Source organism: Aythya ferina (assembly GCF_964211825.1).
Source record: "Aythya ferina genome assembly, chromosome: 15".
NCBI lineage: Eukaryota > Metazoa > Chordata > Aves > Anseriformes > Anatidae > Aythya > Aythya ferina.
Window position 1 is genome coordinate 6025867 of NC_140314.1, and position 21600 is coordinate 6047466.

At 49.5% G+C, this 21600-nt stretch overlaps 1 protein-coding gene and 1 long non-coding RNA gene across 3 annotated transcripts in view; both read left to right on the forward strand.

The window, feature by feature from the left end:
• The first annotated feature begins 800 nt into the window (after positions 1 to 800).
• On the forward strand, positions 801 to 8901 carry LOC311444965. The gene is made up of 3 exons (XR_014698148.1): positions 801 to 2978; positions 5892 to 6872; positions 7274 to 8901. It is a non-coding gene; the product is annotated as an uncharacterized lncRNA (long non-coding RNA).
• Positions 8902 to 12049: 3148 nt separating this feature from the next.
• The window catches only part of ADAP1 (ArfGAP with dual PH domains 1), a 57013-nt gene continuing 47462 nt past the window's right edge, over positions 12050 to 21600 (forward strand). Inside the window, exon 1 of one of the 2 annotated variants that reach the window (XM_084536479.1) lies at positions 12050 to 12286. In XM_084536479.1, the coding sequence (XP_084392605.1) occupies positions 12202 to 12286 (85 nt within the window). In that variant the 5' untranslated portion in view covers positions 12050 to 12201. Of the gene's footprint in view, positions 12287 to 12364; positions 12520 to 21600 lie in introns of those variants that run through there. The other variant, XM_084536480.1, reaches the window with a different exon arrangement.

Below are 21600 nucleotides of genomic sequence, written 5' to 3' on the forward strand. Positions count from 1 at the left end.
TGATGTCCTCTGTTTGATTCCATCCTGCCATTCCTGTGCTCTGTTACTACTCTTTTTGGTTCTGCTCCTCTCTCTCCATCTCTGTTCCCAGTCATCCAGGAAAGGGTGAAGGAATATTTTCTGCTCTTCATATTGAGGGGTGGAGATGAGATTTAAATTGTTGCTTGGGTCTAATCTGATTGAACAGACTACAGAGTTCAGAGCAGGACCCTGTTTGAAAAGGATGTTTGGTCCCTGCTGCATATTTTTATTCTGCTTCGTTCCACTGTTTAATTTGTATCTTCTGGTGAGATTAGTACATTTATAGTAAAGAAAGCAGAGATTTTATTGCTGAAGCAGATATTAAGAGGCTTTATATTAAACCACTGAACAAGAGCTTTCTATTGGTGATACTGAGTAAGAATTATTAAAATAATCTCCTGCATCTTCAGAAGAAAGAAACCAAATTTCATGCTTCCATGCTCCTTAATTATTATGAAGTGATGTTTATACCTACAAGGGATTCAAAACCCACCAGTGGTGGTGGAATAATTCAGGGTGTTCTCAGTGGTCGTTACATCTGTCTGTGTCACTGCACGCTGATGTGACCAAACGGTTACTTCACGATTTCAGCCCAGTGTTTTCCTGGGAAAGTTGTAACTGTCATCCAGGTTACTGCAGAGTAAGAGGGGAAATGTTTCTCAAGTCTCGTGTGACTGAATTTCAGCTGCTGAGCTGGAGTGATAGCTGCTGTTTGAATGAACTAAGATTGCATGCTGAGAGAGGAGCCGGAGGAGACTATATTTTTTTTTTTTATAGTGTCCAAGGCCTCAGTTTTGGACCCGTAGCAGGAGGCATAGTGGGAACAAAAGCGGTTCCTAAAAACTGCGTGCCATGCCAAACCGAACAGGGCTCGGTGCTGCTTGTAGGCCTGGAGTCTTCCCGTAGCATCCTGGTGATGTAGCCAGCAGGACCCTGCGTAGCATGGGCTGACTGCTGCTGAGCTGGCAGAGCGTGCTCCATCCTTCACTAAACTTACTGCAGGAGTAGTAATTGCCATCCTGACGGGGATCACCAGGGTGGGAATTTTGCACCTTTCACCACTCTGAAGAAAACATTGTCCTGTGTAGATCCATGAGTTCATTTCATCCCACCTCCCAGCACGGTGAGTCACCTTCATGGTGCTGTCCCTTTTGCACCAGAACGAGACCAAGGGTGGCTGTGAGTGTATAGCTGAAAACTCAGGGAGCTGACAGAGACACATATTTTCTAGCTGTAGGGCATGGGCTGGAGAAGATAATGTGTTCAGTGGAATTGTGAGGTGAGTTCAAACCAGGAGGGGGCTATCAGTTGGTCTTGATTGAGATCTAATGCTACTAAGAAGCAATGGAAAAACAGGTCATTAATCAGTGCACAGCCTGGGGTCAGACAGTTCCGACTTGCTCTGGGGACATGTGCCTGCAACACTGGAGTCATCTGGAAGAATTTCCCGGAATGCTCTTTAATTTATTCCTGCCAACACACAGGTCGTTAATTAAAACCTTTCTCTAAAACCTGTTTATTTTAGCTTTGCTTGTGGGATCCAGGTTTGTTCTTTCAAATGACAGCAGTGTTTTAAGCCAAAGGAAAGTCGTAAGTTTGTAGGTAAGCTTTCCTGTTCCCGTACCAAGGAGGAAGCTCTCCAGAAGCTGACACCGGGCTGGGTAAGTTTATTCTGGAAACGGTGAGCTGAGGCTCAGGCATGTGTGGTACAGGGTAGGCAGCATTGTCGGGGTATGATTTCTTTATGTATCTGTTTGGAGTTAATGAGCTGCTGTGCTACGTGTGGCGCCAGGAGCAAGGTAAGTCCCACACAAGTGCGTTAATCTTCCCGAGAAGTGGGTGAACGTCCCTGCCTGCACCGGTGCTGCCTGCCAAAGGCTGCCGTGAAGCACCCCCTGCTGACAGACCCTGGGACTTGGAGGAATGCAAACGGCTGCAAAACGAGGTTCTTCTCAGCTTAATGTACAGACTGCCAGACTGGCTGTAGTTGTACAGGTGTGGAAGGGAGAGCCCAGAGCAGGAGGAGGCGTTGACTATCTTGCGATGAAGATCTTTGTAAGCTGCTAACACAACAAAAATCAATAAGTGAGGGGCTGTAATAGTCTTTCATGTAGCTCTTTTTCAGCCAAACCACCTCACACAATAAGTAGGTGCTCTGCTGCTTGGGATCATGTCCCAGGGAATCCCCAGAGGGCTCCAGGTCAGCAGAGCTTTGCGTGTTGGCACTTAGAGCACATACTCCTTTTCTTAGTTCAGATTAGAATCAATTCAACCACAGAGAGTTTAACCTTGATTGCTGCAGTTATTTACAGAAAGAGAACATTGCTGCAGGCCAGCCCTCCTTACGTCTTCCTGGGAGACCTTGAGCTTTAGGTGTATCTCCAAACAATGGCAATGAATTGCAGAACAAGGAAGAAAGGGTTTAATAAACACTTCCAAGTCTGCAAGTTCTTAAAAAAAAAAAAAAAAAAAAAAAAAAAAGCCTATACAAAGAGAACCTCCTGTGGTTGTGCTGGAAATGAGCCATGGTCCAAAGTCCTGCGTATAAGCACAATGAGGCGGCGCTGCTGTGGTAGGGCAGGGTTGTTACCGTGCTGTTACTGCACCTGCCCCCTGGCAGCGGGACGCCAGGCATAGCGGGAGGGCTGCACCTGTCAGCACGGAGCTGTGGGCAGGCAGTGGGTGCAGCCCGCTGACCTTCACCCTCAGTCCTCCCCAGTCCCCTTCCAAAGTGTTCTCCCTAGGTTGTGCTGCCTGCTCCAAGGCCACAAATTCCTTGCAGCTGGGCATTATGCTTGCAGTGAGTGATTGCCCGCTTGGTTTCCTTTGCTGACCACAGATTTGCTGACCTTTGCTGGTGACTAATCGCCCTTTGCGGCAGCAATCAAAATAGCCTTTCACTTACTGCCGCTTTTGGAGGCTCCACATAGCCAGTGCTAACTGCGGGAGGGAAGGAGGTAGGTTGGAGCACCAACATTTGCACCCTGTTGTCTCACTCTGCTCCAAGCAGGCCCAGAGAGCTCCGGGAGGCAACACTAAGCTGCTGGGGCATTGCAGGGAGGCAGTTAAGGATGAGGAAATTCTGTAGGCAGACCATGAAAGAAGGATTTTTTTTCCTGTATGAAAAGTGTGGCATTGCTTCATGCTGTGTGCTCTGAAAAGTGCCTCGGGTGTTCCAGTTCCACTGGAGAGCAGTGTGTTTCTAGACTTCTCTGTGATTCCTGGGCATGGAATGATACTTCTGCCAGCATGCAGGGATACAGTGATTTCTAGCACAACCAGTGACCCCAAAGGGTGTTGGTTACTGTTCTGCCTGCAGGAGATCCCCTCTGCAGTAGATTCTCCTGCTAAATTTGGGAATGTGGCTATGTTGTATCAGGTTTCCCACAGAAATCAAAGTTCATCGATTAACAAAAATAGTTTGGGGAAGGTATATGCAAGGGTTATTTTCCCCTTCCTGGGAGTTTCAGTGAAAATTGGATGTCTGATCAATTTTAACCCAGTTCTTTGTTTCTTTTAATGACTTTTCTTTTTTTCCCCTGTGAATAGCTGGCAGTGCTGCACTTCTGTCAGGATGCAGCAGATTTTCTAACTAGCAGATTTCAAGACAAAATGCTCTCCTTCTGGAATGATGGTGCCATATGGCTTGAAACGCAAAAGTGATCACCGCTAGAAATAGGAGCTTCATAGAAAGTCACCCAGAAGTTCAGTGTGTGTGTGTGTATGCAGAGGACTTGATAGACCTTGATGCAGTTTTTGTTTCCTGGTACCAATGGTAATACAGGTTTTTTATGGCTCTTCCTAGAGACTCATGTTTGTGTTCACTCACAGGACTGCACAGGCTGTTTCACCACTAGATTATTCCCCTTATTCCAGGAGATTTTGGGATTTAGATTAACAGGTGTATCGGTCTGTCATGTCTGCTGATTCCTGCTGGGCTTGGCTGGATGGAAGACCCTCCAGACAAGCCCAGCATTCACCATACAGCCCAGGCAAGCTCCCATTAACCCCGGTGAGCGTGAAACAGCTCAGGTGCCTAAAATCTGGTGGGCTGAAACCAGCCTGTGCCGTTCCACACTTCCCTGGCTCTGGTGGGATGTGTAGCTATCTGCACGAGCAGTCTTTCCCAGCTTCCACGCAGAGTAAGACAGCTTCCCACTGGATAAACGTGGGAGGGACGTGGTGGTCCGTCTGGCTGCGTATCCTGCTGGCTGGTAGTGAGCGGTGCCTTGAACCAGTCCTGTAGATGCTCTTCTGCTCAGGTCCTTATGGGTTATGACAAACTCTTCCAGGAGCATCGATGGAAAGTAAGTAGCCTTGCAAAAAGAGAGCAGGGTGGTAAAGAAAAGGAAAATGCCCAGAACTACTCAAACTTTTAACTTTATCTCGATGATTTTAAAAAGCAGGCAGTGGGGGCTGCTTCTGCAGTCCCTTTGGATGAGTGAGCTCTTTGTCTATTTTAGTAACTTTCTAGGAGCTGACAGCTCTGATTTCTGGAGGATTTCTGGTGTCCTCAGTGCTAGCAAGCCCTGCCCAGCAAGAACCTGTTAATGTACCTGGTTCTAATCCTGCTTGGGGCATGTGGGGAGCAAGTCACATGGAGAGGTGCTCTAAAGGCAGTCAGGCCTGGTTTCGGTTGCTCAATTTGCATTTCTCTGTTACCAAACTGTGTTCTGGGTTTCAGCAAGCTTAGGAGGCACTGAATCTCTCCTCAGGACAAGCAGCAGATTGGTAGCCCTGCAGAATCTGGGACACCAGCACTGTGCTGAGGATTTGTTGTGATGCTGTGGGCTGCAACCTGCTTCAGATCTTGTGAGTGCTCAGCAGAATCTAATGCCAAATCCTGACTTTCTTCACGAGAGGCAAGATTTGTGGACACCACACAAAAATTAAGCCTCCTGCATGGATTATCTCCTCTATTCCAGTCTGTGCTCTCAAATTCTTTAATTTCTTCTCTGAGAGAGGAGGCAGTAGTGGAGCTGCTGGTTTGTGGGGTGAGATCCTGCTCCCACAAACCTGCTGGTGAAGAGCCAGGGTTTAATTCCCAGGAAACAGCAAATCTCCCATGAGCTTAGAGGAGCAATTTGCTGGCAATCTACAGGGGGCTTTTCCCTCTGGGTTGCTCTGACAACAAGTCCTTGGTAACGTGGCTTGCTAGATGGTCAATAGCATTTCACTACGTGGAGGAAAGCAGGCAGTTTTCAAGTGGGCAGACCTAAATGGAGAAAAAGTCCTGCTACTGCTACTCAGGAATTGCACAGAAGCTGCAGATCTGATCAGCGCCAAGGAACTGGCTGGTAACAGGATGCTGAACCAAGCAGGAGAAAAAAAAATCAAAACATTGGTAACTGAGCTTTCACATCCCTGTGACCAGGTACCAAACTGGGAATCTCAGGGTGGGGATAAGGTTGGCTGCTGGCATTGCTGCAGTTACCTCCCCAAGATTTTGCTCCTTACTTTGGATGGGGAAGGGAGGGGGTTACACTGTGCTGACTTTGACCCAAGTATTCAGCAGGCTGTCCTTAACCCCTCGTGCTCACCACCCATGCGTACCAGAGCACATGTCAGGCGGGCAGGCTCTGCCTGCTCTTTGGTGTGTCCTCAGCTTGTGTGTGTGCACTCAGAATGCTTGCGAAGGCAGCATCCATGTGTGCCCATAGCCTGGCAACACAAGTCTGCCCCTTCTCTCTGTGCAGTTACATTTGTGCCTAGTTTAGAGGTAGCAGTGTGCCAGACCAGGATCTGTACAGGAGAGCACAAACAGTGGCATAGATCAGGTGTTAATATTCTGCATGTGCAGGTAACAGTGTGAACACACAGGTGAGACTGGGGGTCCCATTCAGTTCCTACCTCTTCAAACTGTGTTGCAGGGTCCAGTGGAAAAGCAACTGTCCGCTGCCAGCTGCTTGGAGGTGAACGCCTGGGAGGAGGTGCATCCCGGCCTCCTCACGTGGGAGATGGTCAGCAGGGCCGTCTGCGTGCAGGACAAAGACGTAACGAGCAGCAGGTCGCTGCACAGTTTTGGTGATACAGGATGCCCAAGTTCTGTCAGAGGGTCAAATGCTGAGCTTGCTGGTTGCTGAAAAAGAACCAGGTGGGTGAAAAACAAGAGTGAGTCTGGAATATCTCCTGCCTTTTCCTTTCAGCATTCACTCCAGGAGACTTGCAGGTGTGGTGGTGCCAGGTAGAAGGGCTCATTGGAACAGAGAGATGTCTGAATTGATGGCTTTATTTTGGCTTACTTTAGCAAATAATAGGCGGGGGGCGATGTTTATCACTGAAACTGGAGCTGGCTAGTGCTTGAGATCACAGCTCTAATGGGTTGGACTGGCTTAGACTGTAAATCACGTTAGCAGCGCTAATAGCACAAAGTGACTGGTGTAGCAAACCCTCTGCTGCAGCAATAACCCGGCCCTGCTGGTTCTTTGAATCAGGCTGGTGCTGCTGCTCAGGGCTGGCTTGGTTATTAAAGCTCTTTCGCAGAAGTCACCTGGGCAGCTGCTTTGACTCAGCCACCGAAATGGCTGTTCTGTCACTCTCTCCCCTGCCATTTCCCAACCTGGCTTGGGCTCTTTTTATAGCCTGCTATAAAATTGTTTATTTTTGCACCTGTTTATAAAGGCTTTTCAGCCACAGGGGTCTCATGATGATGTTTTCATGGCTTCTGGAGCAGGGCTGCTCTGTTGTTGCTAGAAATAATTGCTGTTAATTAATTCTTTGCTGATTTTTCCTTGGCAAAGCATACTGAAATAAACAAATAAGTGAACAGCATGCTCTGTATCCTGATGTTGTGGGAGCTGTTACGAGGCATGCAGTGACATCCAAACGATCCCATCAGCAGCCAGAGGAAGGTTAGGACATGGTCTTCAACTTTCTATGGACAAAGTTAATTGGGGGGAGGCTCAATTACCATCTCCAGCTGTTCGGCAACTTCCTCCAGGCAATCATTTCTAATCTCTTTCTAGAGAAAAACCACAGCTTTGTTTCCATCTAATGCTTTATTCAAATCACAGCTGAACAATATTACAGAAAGTGATGTGGTCTCAGCTGTCTGAGCTGAAGGGGCAGCTGAAGGCAGCAGCCCGTGATACGAGATGGGCTCTTGGGGGCTGTAACTGTGCCCAGTTTCCTCTTTTCCTCTGTGCCCTTCTAAGATGGCTTGGCTTCTTTCTGATGACTCTGGCTCTGCTGCAGGGACTTCCAGGCCAGAAGCGATGTGCTGGGCTTCAGCTCCTTTCTCTCTGTCCCGCAGTCCTGCCGATAGCTTCTCCAGCATCCTCTTTGCACTGGATGGGAGCACCTCCTAGTCCCCCAGAGGACACAGCAGCTGCCTTGGCCACTTCAGTCTCCACCCTGCGATGGGACATGGTGCAGTGCAGTCTCCTGACTGAACGTCTCCGAGCTGTTCCTGGAAGGATGAGCCATTCAGGCCAGGGAGAGATTAAGTTATTGGAATTGAGCAAAAGCAATTTCCATGATGAGTGTTTGCCCTGCGTTTTGCACGTCGGACCTGTCCCTGATTCAGGTTGAATTGATGATGGCCAGCTCTGACTGATCACGCTGCTTTTTCGTGGAGGAGCCAGTGCCCTGATGTGCGAAGCTCTTCACGTGTGTGATGGCTTTCTCCATCTGGTTTCCCAGACCAAAGCCTTCTAATTCCTATAAATCAGGAATCATGCTAAAAGCAGTGGTGTAACAGGGGTGTAGGTGAATTATTGACTTCATTGATCTAAATTCATCTTCTCCGAGAGCATCATTAGGCAGCACAGCTCCCGTCAGGTGCATGGTAGCTGCTGTGGAACCCATTCCCCCAGCTGCCCCTTGGTGTCCTATTTTATGTTGTATGAAACAGCAAAGGGATTTTTGTAGTGCGTTTTTTCTTTTGTTCAGATTTCCCTCTGTGCAGCAGACAGATGTAAATACCTGACATCCTGAAGCTTAGCAAGTACCCAGCTGCTTTCCAGGATATCTCCTGGCTCCCAACCACCCATCAGTGGGACAGAGAACCCTGTGTGACCCTGGTGAGGAACTTGCCCTTCTGTATATCGATTCCCAAACCAGCCTATTTCTGCAGTGAGCCCAGGTGGAGGGAAGAGCGCTGTCACACTGGAGGAAGAAACAGAAAGGGCCCGAGCACGTGATGGACAGGCTGAGAAAAGTGGTTGGGGTAACTTTCCTTTCTGTGGTGGCAGGGTTGCGAGAGCAGGTCGCAGCTCTGGGGCGTAGTCACGGATGCAGGGCAGGAAGAAACTGGCTGGTTTGTGATCAGTGGCTCTCACAGAAGCCTGAAAAATGGCGTCTAAGTAAATCAGCAGACAAATGTTGCTCTGCAACTCCTTCCTGTCCTCTTTCCCTGTTTTTTCTCCCTTGACGAGGAGCTCAGTGGTCTGGCATGCACAGCCAGTAAATGATGGGAGTAGCAGGCTTCTTTTCATGTCAGTACCGCTGGGCTTTGCAACAGAGTTGGCCACTATGCAAATGTGGTGAAACCCTGATCTGCAAATCACTCCACAGCGAGGCACATTTAGAGCTGCAGGACGCCTTTTCCTCTTTGGGGCTGGTGCAGGTGCAGAGCAGCTCTGCAGATGTAGGGCTTAGGTCTTGTATTTGGGCAGCCTCACATAATTTTCCTTTACATTCTCCTCTTCTGTGGAATTAACACATCTGTGTGATCAACACATCTCAAAGAGGGAGCATGCTTTTCCCTGTCCTACACAAAGAGAAAAGACCACAGGAACCATAAAGCAATTTGGTCAAAATCAGAGCAAGTTGGTGTTGCTATCAGATTTTCAGTTCAAGGATTTTTAATTGCTGTGGTCTAAGCTCAGCACTGCATGGCATTCCTCCCTCCCAGGTGTAGCCACTCTTGATTTAACTCAATATTATTTAAAAAAAATAAATCTAGAATTTTTTTTTTCTCCTTTTTTCTTTTGAACAGAAAACCATAGCACAACTGAAACTAGTTGCTTTACTGTGGGAGTGGTCAGTGCTATGGCTTGTTCACACAACCCCCAGCTGCAAGAGCAGATACTGCTACAACCTCTGCTGTAGTGTCAAGGAAGTGTGAGGGACCCGAGCTGGTGTTTCTGCTGCTCCAGAGTTTTGCTTGAATGCGGTTGCAGTGGCATGAATTATTGATATTTCTGTTAGGGTTTGCTGTTCGCACAAGAATTTTTAATGTTTCCCCACATTGCGCTGTGAATGCACTCCCAGGTCATGTAAGGGACTGAGTTTAATATCCTTGTGTTCGAGTGATTGTGGCATTGATTTCGCAGTTTCAGGGCTGGGGCTGCAAAATTAACTGAATGCCAGTGTAAACAGCCCTCTGGTAACAACGCAGGGCAATCCCGGGGTGAAAGGAGCTGATACAGAGGGGCAAAGAGAAGGTAATTTGGGGATTGTTAGTGAATTTTCAGGGTGTCACCACAAAGATGATGAAAAGGTTTCCAGGAATTCTTGAGCATCTCTTCCCCTGCCCTCACAGTTCAGCATTTGTAGAGGCTGCCCTGGCTGCCACCGTGCTCAGCACCTGGAGAGATGCCATTAATAACGTCTGTTTCTAAGACAACAACCTTGCAACTTAGAAAAGCCCAGCTAAAAGTGTGGGTGTTTATAAACAGACATTTTACACACAAATGTGCATGTATATATGTGTAAATATACGTATATGTGTGTATAGCTATAAAAATGATGTCAGACTTAAGAAGTCACTCAGCAGTGGAGAGTCAGAAACCATCTGAACGAGGATGATACACTGGCAGTGACAATTGGTCTCTGGAGGGTATGGCCAGGGGCTGTGTAAGAACTGGGAGAAAATTCATTAAGCACTCCCTGACAAGCTGTACCCACAGGGAAGTCATGGGGAAAAGCTTGGATGAGGTGTTGGATCCTACAGGGAGCAGTCTGACATGGACCTGCCTGAGCTGAGGTGCCACCAGCCTCCCAGGAGCCTGCCAGCACCACCACAGAGCTCTGGAAATGCACTGGTATGTGAGATTGAATCGAGCCCTTGATTTCCAACTAAACAGAAGTTTCTCCTCCATCCTGGCTGGTTTGGTCCTGTTCCAGCTTTTCTCCCTCTCTGTGCCCCCTCTACCCACCTGTGCTGTTTGGTTCCCAGCTGCAAGTCTGGAGTAGGATTCTCACCGTTGTGTTTGTGCCAGGGGAACTGGGAACCGTTTGGGGCCTTGGAGCTGTGGATGACCATGGCTTGATCTGTGCTGGCCCCACTCTGCACTGCCACTGCTCAGCCCGTCCTTTATGAACCGCTCCCTTCTCATCGCTGACAACAGGCTCTGTTATGTTTGATTTTATTACAAGATATAAATTTCTGTCTGCAGCCCTGGTTTCCAGCACGCAGAGAGGGATTGCCTAGCAACCAGGAGAACAAAAAATTAAGAGAATCAATAAGACTTAATGGAAAGCTAAACAGAGACTTTAAAACCAATCTCCCTCCCAGCCCCTGCCCCTGGTAAGTTCATAATGACTTGCAGCATCCCAGCTACTGCAAGCTACTACAAGGGATTCAGCAAGTGCCTGTGCTGGAAACGCCAGAGGAATGGGGCTGAAGTGCAAATGAAAACCTCACCTCCTGGCTTGGATTTAGGTAGAGCTCTGCTCCTGTAAGCATTTACACCAGGCAGTAGTCCCACAAATTTGAATATAACGGGGTTTTGGAGGATTAGGGCTGTGATTCTGTGCTGGAGCCAGTTGGACTGGTGTAAGTCCCCGGCAGGTGTTAGTGGCAGTGCTGCTCCAGGTATTACGGGCAGGGAGGGTGAAGGCAAGGTCGCCTCTGGGCACACCAGCTGGTTGCTGTGGCTGAAAACCTCAACAAAAGGACTCAGAGTGGGATTACGCCTTTGGTTAGCATGGGAACGAGTTTCCAGATGTCATCAGCCTACACGTGTACAGGCAGCAAGCGGCAGCGCAGTGCAGAGCGCCGCACAGCCGGCGAGGAGCAGCCTGACGTCAGCGCGGAACAATCAGAAATTAACTCGGTTACGGCCGCTTGCCTGATGGCACAAATGCAAAGGTCACTTAGGAAAACGTATTCCAGACAACGGGGGCATTGTAAACGTATCAGGCCGTGGTTTTGCCCCTGTGTAAGGGTGTATGCTGGTTTCTTTGCACAAAGTGTTCTTGGGAACCTGCGGCCCTGCTCACATCCGCGTATGTTGGCAGGATCGGTGGTGGTTCGGGAGTGGAAGGGTTCCAGGAGCTGCAGGGAGCCGCCTCCTACTGGCCCTTGTGCCTTTGGCCCTGTAGGCAGCAAGACTGGTGCTGTGCAAGAGGTGCCCTGCTCTTCTTGAGGAAGCAGAGGTGGACAGTTTGAATGGGGGACTCGCTCCACAAGACCCAAACCCTTTCTATAATCAGAGCTGCATTCACCATGAATAAATCGAAGCAGCCTAACAGCTGCCTGCAGCCTGTGTTTGAGAGGACGGATTCTGCAGGGGTCTTTCTCCAGACACAGCCCTGACCCCCTCCTCTTGGCAGATTTCCCACATCATCACCTTGAGTTACCCTTAGGGGCAAAATGGGGGCCAGGAACATTTGCCCGTAGGCCAGGTGAGGAGCAGCAGAGGTGGCAGTCCTTGATCTCAGCACAGCCATGGTGCCCTCACCCCAGAACTCCCTGGGCACCAAGGATTGGGGTGCAAGGTGTAGGGGGACTCTTGGAGCGTGGTCCTGAGATACACGGAGAGGAAAAAGACGGTGATGTCCTTTTGGAGAGCAGCACAGCCCGGGGAACCCCAGCTGCGCTCAAGCAGCGAAGGGCAGGACTCCGGGAACCCCCAGGCGGTGAGGTGGGAGGGGGACACCCAAAAATTCCTCCGGAGGCAGAGGGCGGCCGAGATGGGGACACGAGGGGGAAGTCGGAGGGGTTCGGGTGGGGTTGGGGCGCGGAGCCCCGGCGGCGAGCGACCGCTGGAGGTCGCGGGCGAGCGGCTCGGCGAAGGGGGGAGAGGCGAGAGGCGGATCCGGCTACCGAGCCGGGCGCGGAGGCTGCGGGGCGGGGAGGCTGGAGCCTCCCGGGGGCTGGGAGCCGCCGGCCTGCCCCTCGCTCGGGGCCGCATGGAGCAGCAGCAGCAGCCCCGGCAGCCCCTCGCCATGAAGCTCGCCTAAAAGAAGCCTCGGCGGAGCCTTCCCCTCCCCTCCACCCTCCGCAGCCCCCCCATGGCGAAGGAGAGGAGCAGGAAGGCGCTGGGCGAGCTGCTCCAGCGGCCGGGCAACGCGGCGTGCGCCGACTGCACCGCACCCGGTAAGGGCACCGGGGGGGCGTGGGGACGTCTGGGGGGCTCCGAGCTTCTGCTCCGGGGTCCTGCAGACCCGCAGCCAGCCCTACACACGCACCCGTAGCGGGGGGAGCAGAGACATCGCCGCTCCCGCACAGCAGCAGCCTTTGCCCGCAGTGCCCCCCCCCGCCGCTGGGCTCGGTAAAGCTGGGGGCTGCGGGACCTGCCCGGGAGAAGGGGCTTGGAAATCGCGGAGCAGGTGAATTCTCCTTCCCCGGCCAGTTTTTTTTTTTTTTTCCTTGTTTTTTTTTTTTTTTTTATATATATCGTTATGTATTTTAGTCACCGCATGGTAACAGCTAAACGTGCCTTAGGTTGGGCAGGGTGGCTCTGAAAGGTGTAGGGATGGGATGTCCTTTTCAACCTCCATCACTCCATAGGCAAAAAAATAATAAATCCTGCTTCAGCCAAGTTATTGATACAGATTTCTATGGGTTTCCAAGCTCACTTGGAGCCCACCATCCAGCTCCCACCGTCACCAGCGGTTTCAGGTCCCCAGCCTGCATCTCGGGAAGCTGCAGCACACTTTCAGACGCGTTGTGGCTGGAGAGGACAAAGAACTTTCTGCATGGTGTGAACTGCTTTGCAGTGCTGCGCCGCCTGCTCTGCTCCCACCCATCGGCTGTAGCAGCCCCCCTCTTGGGTGTCGTGCTGAGCACAGCTTGGGCTCGCCACATAAGTGGCTCCCTAAATTGTCCCTTCCTGGAGGACACTTGGGCTCGATGGGATAATTCTTCCCTGCCCTGTGTGATATGAAGCCTCTCCGCAAAATGGGAAGTTCCTCAGCATCAGCAGAATAGGGTTGAAGCTGTAGGTCATTGAGATAGCTCATGCTGGGGAAGTGTGGTTGTTAAAAGACTAAATGGGCTGGTAAAACAACAAAGCTGTGTTTTGCTTTTGGGGACACCTGTGTGCAGAGATACCTTGGTGAAACTTGGAGAGGAGAATGTGGGCCAGAGTCTTTTGTAACACGAGGTGTGCTACATTAATATCATTCAGCCTCTTTGAACTGTGGCAGCATTACTTCCCTGGGACTGGACCTCTGTTCTGAAACCCAATTTCTTTAATTATCACTGTGCTTCGGTACCTTTGGCAAATAAGAGCTAGCAGTGGTGCTGTAATGTGCTCGTCTGCCCAGGAGGGACAATAAATACGAGATGCCCTGGGTTATTTAATGTCAGATGCATAACTTGTGTCTGTAGGTAATACATAAAATATTCAGGCTGGGTCCAGTTGCTTGTCCTGGGCAGGTGAGGCAGGCCAGGGCTTTCTGAGTCTGGGTAGGAGGTGACGTGGGACAGGTGTCTGGAGAGCCTCCAGAATGGGGTGTAAGCGTGGCCTTCACTGAGAGGTGGGACACAGAGAAAAAGGTGAGAGCTGGTACTGGATGGACAGCTGGAGAGAGAAAAGTACCAAAGCAGAGGAAATAAAGTGAGAATGAAAGAAGAGGAGGGTGGAGAATGAACAGGAGATGCAGAAGCATGTAGTACTCCTGTGCTCCTACATGTCGTCATACTGCTGATGTGGTGCACCTGCGGGGAAGCGAAAGGTCAGGATCCCTGGTTAATCATGATTGCTTCCAGGTGGGTGTGTGCCTTCCCTGAAATCCTGAGGTGCTTCAGGAGCCATGATGAGAGGTAGCCATTTAGCTCAGGGATACAGATAACAAAGGATAGGATGGGTTAGAAATAAACCAGGTGAAAATTCTTTGTTAGTTTAATTCATGTATTTGGAAACTAGCTGGGTTTTCTTTTGCTCTTGGAAATGTTTGTTTCAGAAATCTGCCAGTCAGTGGAAGTTTTTCCCTCCCTGCTGTTAAAAAAAGGTTTGTCTTTTGTTCCTGAGCCTCACCCAGGTGCCAAAACAGTAGCCACAGCCCTGGAGTGAGGGCTTGTCCCAGGCACTGTAGGCTCACATAACAAAACCGCGAGTTCCTGATGCAGAAGAGATTGCAGCTGGGCACCGTTGTGACTAAGCTGTGACCATGCAAAAAATCAACCCCCAGGACGTACAGGGAATGTCAGGGAGGCAGCACCTTTTCTCCTAGGCTGTGGAAGGAGCTTTGTTCTCTGCAGGTCGTCACCTAGCTGGATTGTTGGTGAGCTCCAGGCAAAGCCTCACGATTGCTTGGCTCTGGGCCAGCATTTGCCACTTAGGTTATTCCAGCTGAGGACGATTTAAGTGGCCAAGTCCTAGAACCAAGGCTACTTGTGTGGCAAGTCTCAAGTGGCATTGAGTCTGATGCTCGGGAAGGTCGGATCCATGCTCTCTGTCTTTCCCTGGACCAGCATGCGGGCCGGCAGGAAAATCTGTTGTGCAAAATCAGAGCTTCCGAGGCGTTCTCCCAGACGAGATTTTGAGGGCATGTCTCAGGTAGGGGGAACAGGCTTACAGTGCTCTGGCCGTGACAGCTGGGAATGCTGTGAGGATGCTGAAGCAGAGACTGATAATGAGCACGGCAAAAAAAAAAAATAAAAATCACCGTGGCTACATTTCATGCTTGCAGTTCTTGTTTTATTTTAAGGGTTCTTAGTTTTTTATTAATTGCTGCTTTGCAGAACCTTAATTTTCAGTGAAAGGTGTTTCTGAATAAAAAAAAATCAGTTGCAGAAATGTCATCTATCCGTAAGGAGTAATGAGATTGCATTAGCTACATCTTTGAAACTGAACTGTGGGGCAGGAGCCACAGCAGTAGGGTTATGGGGTGTGGGGTGCCCTGCCCTTACACTCCCCTGAAGTCAGGGTCCCAGATGTTGTTTTGTGCCGTGTTTGTTTTGGTGGGTTCCAAGACATGCTTCCACCGTGCAGACAGCATGGGAAACGCAGCCTTAAGTGCAAACTGAGTGATCGCCCTGAATTGCTGGTGTGTAATGGCTCTCGATGTATTAGAATAATCTTTTTTTCTTCAAGACTAATGTGGCAGTTCAGTGCTTTTTTTCCCCCCTAAATGATTCTTTGTCTCAGGCAATCTTTCCACACGTCACGAGAGCGATGGTTATCTCAGGGCATAACAAGACCTTGAGTATTTCTCCCTTTACTCCATTTTTCTCTAACTTACGGTTGTGTTTCCACTAAGCGAGAATCATTTTACGTTGTGGGGGACAGTGAGGCTCTGATGACAGAAGTGGAAATCCCATCAAACTAATCCTGCAGTTTAAACCCCTCCAGCAGTTTATGTGGCTTTTTTTTTTTCCTCTTTTTTAATTATTATTTTCATCTTTCTTATTTGGGATGAATTACTGGGGACATGGACCCTGGAAGGAGTAAGGGAAACATCAGCTTTTCGGTGCATGGGGCTTAGGTGAGGTGAAACCGAGAAGGAACAGAGGGTGAGTGATAGAAGCGAGCCTTATATCAGAGGGCTTTTGTGCTGCAAAACACAGTGGATTTGGTATTTTGGTGTAGTGGTATATATAAAAGCCTGAGGGTGGGTGGCGTGCAGCTGAGGGTTTATAAACACCTTCCTGCAGCCCCAGCATCATCTTGTTTCTAAACCAGGTGAAGCTTTTCCAATCCCTTGCTTTCATGAAATAAGGGCGGTGATTTGAGGAAAACCCACGAGTGCCAGGCATGGCGTGATCCGTCCTGGGTTAACGAGGGCGCTGAGAAGATTTGATCTCGAGCCTCTCCATCCTGTATCCGCTCCCCAGTCCTAAGAACACAGATCTGGAAGGCAGGTGACTGAGTCATCGGGTCCTGTCTCGTACTGTCATCCTCAGTGACATCTCATCCCTCCGTGGAGTGATGGGGCTCTGCTGTGGAGCTCGTTCTCTCTTTTTGCCCCCACCACCTCCCACTGGAAAGCTGTTCCAGAGCTTTGCTGCTCTAATGGCGTGAAACGGTCTTTTCATTTTCAAGCTAAAAGTGGAAACTTGTTCCCGCACCTCCATTGTCCTTCAACTTAAAGAGTTCTTTCTCTTCCCAAGAATTTAGCAGCTCTTCTCCCTTGGCATAAACAGAGTGGAGGGAAAGAAGGGGGTGAAAAAAAATCCTGTGGTCATTGTATTTAGCCACGTTCTGCAGGGAAAGGGAACGTTTTCAGACAAAGGATGTGTAACGTGACGGTGCTGTCTGTCCTTTCCCGATGCCCAGGCTTGCAGCAGTGCTGTGGGTTGCAGGCAGCAAGCAGAGGGGGCTGCTGAGACCTGACAGCTGAATCGAAAGACCTTGGCAACTTTAGTGCCTTCATTGAAAAATGTTCCTACTTAACGAGGAGTGTTGGTGGGAGGCTGTTTGGCTTCAGTTTTAATGTCTTTTATTGTTATTTTTAAACATGCATGACCAGGGCCTGTTTATTAACCTCCTAATCCTTTCCCAAAGTAAATAGCAACAGAACTTCAGTGCTGAACGTGGGCTTCTCCTGGTGTTTAGCAAATCAGCAGCAGCCGAGTGGCAAGCAGAAAGGGCTTCACTTGCATTGACTGCACTAAAACCCCAGTGATTACATCTTCCCTTATAGGACACGAGTTACCTTTCTTGTGCAGGGTGAAACGAGGTTTTGCCTACCTGCATGGGTTCTCTTTTCCCTTTGGTGAGTCTTTATCACCTCAAACAGGGGAAGGAGGTCAGAAATACGTGTGGAAGCTCCATCCCAGTAACAGACTGGCTCCATCTCAGCTGGTGTAGCTGGGATGCAGCCCCACAGCTTATGGCCCAAGGCATCATTCACGTGCTGGAGCCAGTGGTGTGAGCTAGAGGATGAGTTTCTGGGGCGCTGCAGTGCGTTGGCCACGTTCTTGCGGATGTTTGTCTTGGTCAGTGCTGGTGCAATAACTGGCTTCAGACAAAAAGTGGAGAGGGGACATGTGGGTGAATTTTGTGAGTCAGTTCTTGTTCTTGCCTCATGGTTATTTTGGGCCTATTACTTCTCTACTTCATGTGGCTTTTACTCAGGTTGATGGCATTTAGGGCTTTTCAAACTGGAACCTTGTTTTTATAGCCAGGGTACTGGAAAGTTTGATTGAAAAAAATATATGCCACTGCCATCCCACCTCCTGTCTTCTCTACTCTCCTTTTGGTTTGCATAAATTATCTTATCTTGGTTCTCGTTTATTATTTTGGGGGTTCAGCCCTAGTTTTTTCCTCTGTGGGTCATTCTTACACTTAGTAACGTTGAGTTGAAGCTGCAGAGTTCATTTGCTGTATGCTGGTTTTTCCTGGGGCTTGTGGTGGCCCCAGGAGGCTGGTTGGGGAAGTTAATTTCTGAATTTAGCTGCGTTGCCCAAGTGTTTCAGTTTTGCTTTGGATGCTTCTCTAATCTCTGCCTGTGCCTTCCCTTTCAGATGAACAAGATATAAAAATGTCACCCCAATGTCCTTATTGTGACTTTAGTTTAGCTTTATCTATTTATTGTTTTTAAATGAAGTTGTATCACGTTTTTAGTTTTAAAGTCATTATAATGGATTTACAAGTGACCAAAAATCTCTACCGCTTTGTGCAGCGAAAGCTTTCTAGAGCAAGCATTGGTCATTCTGGAGCAATGATGCTGAGGGATAAGAGACTTTCTGCACTTAAAAGACTTCATTTGGTTTAATGTTCCCTTTGCTCCTTGTTAGTCTTTATTCCTTTTGGCTTGGCATAATGGAATAAAGTCATTTGTGTGGAACTTAGGAATGCCAGAGAGTTTTCATTAGGCTTCGCTGCTGTTTGCTTGACACTCTGGAGGCTTAGAAAAAATCATCTTTTTTGGGTAGGGCCCAAGCGGTGACTAGTGCACCAAAATGGCAATATATCATAATCTGGAAGAGTGAGGAGTGCGTGGCAGTGGCTGCATTTTCTGGATCAAAACAAAAAAAGTGGCTTAAATAAAGTTACTGAAATCCCCGGGTGTCCAGGGTGCTCCAGCCATCGAGGTGTCTAGCAGCAAGATGATCTTCAGGTGGCTGCAAAGACTCCACTGCTCACACTACATCTGCTGATGGTCACTGCTCTGCAGAAGCATCTCTCCACTGGCCATGCTGCAGGGAAAGTCAGTTCCCTTAACCTAAAAGGTGCCAACAGTTTTTCCCCCAAACTTCCTTTCCCAGTTGTATAAAGACATGGATTTAGTCAGATGCTTGATAAAATGTTGTCTCAGAGTCTACTTAAAAGCCACTTTTAAGGGTTGAAGCCTGCAAATATTCAAAAGTTAGAGATCTCTGTCATTATCTGCCATAAGCTGAGGGTTTTTTTCATGTCCTTTGTGCTGGAGAGCAGAAGCAAAGACAGACGGGCAGTGATGTGCTTTGGGGAAGGCTGTAGCTGCTGCGTGCTTTACAAAGGACTTTAAAGAAGCATCCCTGCAGACCTGGGCACGCACCCTGGCCAGCTGCCTGGGGCTCTACCATCAGCTTCTGCAGATCTGTGGGTGCAGTGGCTTTGTAGCTGGATTTCTCTGAAAACTGTGTCACAAGCACGCGGGACAGGCTGTGGGGCATGAGTGCGAGGGGGAAGTGGCCTTGGCAGAGACCTCCGGAAGATGGAGAAAAGGGAATCCTCCAGCCTCCTTCCTGCCTTGGGGGCAGCACAGTGATGCAGAGTCACAGGGATGCACCAGCCTGGGGGCTTGTGTGAGCCATAATCCCCTGGCTTCTTCAGACAGCTAGAAATTTGCTAAGAAATTATTTTACCAGTGACACTCTGGAGAGATTTCCCTTGGTAGATCAGTTGATTTGGGGACTTCACTACTTAGTGTTTTTTTTTTTTTTCAAGGGGTCTAACTTAATACCGGAGGCTTTTCAAAGCAGGCCACAAACAGCCAAGTGTGTACAACTCTTACATCTCCCCCACCCCACATCCCCTTGCTGCGTGATTTTTGGATTGAAGAGTTATATTTGGATTGAAGAGTTATATATTGTTATAGCACATAGAACAACAAACAGGAAGTTGCTATTAGTGTACAGCAGCAGCACAAACTGCCCGGTGTCAGGTTCGGTAAGTGCAGTTAAATGTGCAGCTCTTCTGTGGTGCTTCCCTATGTGCACTGTTAGTGATGCTGCCGTTTGGTGGAAACGGAGCTCGGTAAGAGAAGAAATGTTGTAAGAAAGGTGACCAGGAGGAAGGTGTGGTTTTATCGAATGAGCTGAGATTATCCCTTCTAAGAGTTGGGTCTTGACACCGCTGGTCCTGTGGTCTCCGTCTGTTTTCTGAACATGCATATGTGCTCCTGTGTATAGCCCAGCTCTTGCTTTCTTAATTAAACACAGCTTGATATTGCATGGATATAAGTTCAAGATTCTGGCCTAAAGAAAATACTGTTGGTATTAGGAAAATGCTGCACAGCCCCATTTATGGATGAATCTCACTGCTTAAGGTGCTGTTTGGCCACGTTGAAAAGACGTGGCTTGGGTACAAGTTGGCTCAGCGTCCTTCAGACCTGACATCACCTCTGTCTGAGCCCAGGGATATTTTTACAGGGTGTTCCTTCACCCAAACAGATTCTCACGCCCTGTCTTGAGGAATATGTGATGTCTCCTAGTCCCGTAGCACACATCAGTGCAGGTGGTGGAGGGCTTACTTCTTTGAGAGGACTTGGAAACATGAAGCTGCAGACAGTATAAAGAAATCTACCTACGTGCCGAAGATAAAACTGTTAACGTAAAACAAGTGTTGAAGCTCCTGATTAAATCCCACAGAAGCCAATGCATGCTTTGATACACGTTTCCCTCAGACAGGTGCTGCTGCAATCAGATATCAGTGCTCTGGGAAGGCTTGAAGTGTGATTATTGTGTAGCAGCGTGGCTGAGCACGTGGTGCTGCTGACGGTGTTAGCTCCTGACTCACAGACTTGGCTACTGCCACCTCCTCTTCCTCACTGCTGCTGTCATTTGCTGCTCCGTGGTCACCCCATCCCACAGACCCTCTCGCCATCCCTCATGCCTGATCCCTCTCTGCTGCTATCAGACCTTTCCCATGGCCATTTTGACCCTCTCCGCTTGCTGCAGCATGACTTCAGCAGGCTTTGGGTAGGACTATGTTTGAAGATAGACCTATAACTCATGGCTAGAGATGGGGACATTGTGATGAGCTCCATGTGCTCCTTTTTTGCCTATTTCTTTGTTTCTTCTTACAACTGAACCAGCTTTTGGGTTTGTAAAGCAGCTCCTGGACTGCCATGGAACAGTGGTGCAGCAGTGTATAAGATTCTTGTTGCAACCCTGTAATTCTGTAACTGGCAGCAACCTTTGTAATTGGGGTGGATGTCTGCTGAGTGCTTCTTTTGTGATGTGAAGGAGAGTCAGCCCCAGGTGAGCATCCAGGGATCTGGGCCGATGGCACACAGCACCCTCTGCCCTCGCTGCTATTGCTGGATGCTGGTAGCACTTGGTTCCTGCTGCTGTATGCTGAGGTTGACTTGCACGGTTTTTTATTTGCCACGCTTCAGCTGTAGTGTTTGGAGTCTTGCACGAGGATGGGAGGCCACATGAAATACTAAAAAGCACCTTTATATCTGGCCACTAGTCCCCTGTGATGTGGCTGCTGGCTCTGTGGGACTTGCAGCAACTTGGGAATTTGGTCTCCTCTCCAGGGTGGACACCCAGCTGCGTCCTGTGGGGCTGCTCACTTAGCTCATGATTTTATAGCTAAACATGACCAGGGAACAGGATTTGTCCCCTCCGTGGTGTGCTGGGGTCTGGTGGCCGTCCCCACAGGCAGGGGCTGCCCACCCAGGAGAGCTGTGGTGCCCCGTGCCACCCCAATCCCTGTCCCTGCTGCACTGACACGGCCAGGCCGTACCCATGTGTGAAGAGAACGTGCATCCCCCTGCTGTTATACATAACTGCTGCTCCGTGAGGAGCAAATGTTCAGCCAATTACTGTGGGGAAATAAACAACTGCTGGTGGTTTGTGAGGCAGCAAGGCCTGCCCTCCTTGCTCGGGGGCGGCCTAGGCCTGGGCGGCCCCCAGGCCCCTGCTGCTGTGGGGAGGCTGAGGCGAGCGGCCCGCGCTGGGAGCAGATCTCCACAGGGAGGAGGCGGAGGAGCCAACAGCGGTTGTGTGATGGATTTGTGGCTCGCTTGGCGACTTGTCAGGGAGCTTTTTCTTCTGGGGTGCAGCTGGAGTGGCAGGCGCTGACATTTGCCGGTCGGGGTTCAGACAAAGAGGCCTGTATTGGCCTTATTGGTGCTGAGGGATGATGCTGGATGCGTCCTGCCCTCCGCCGCTTTGTGTCTACGTTCTGGGCATTGCCTCTGGAGGCTGGCAGCAGCTCTCCTGAGGAGGAATTTGGAGACGAGGGACGTGTGTTTCAAGTGCTTTGTGTGAGACGTCAGCTCAGGGCTGTAAACAGCTCAGAGAAAGCA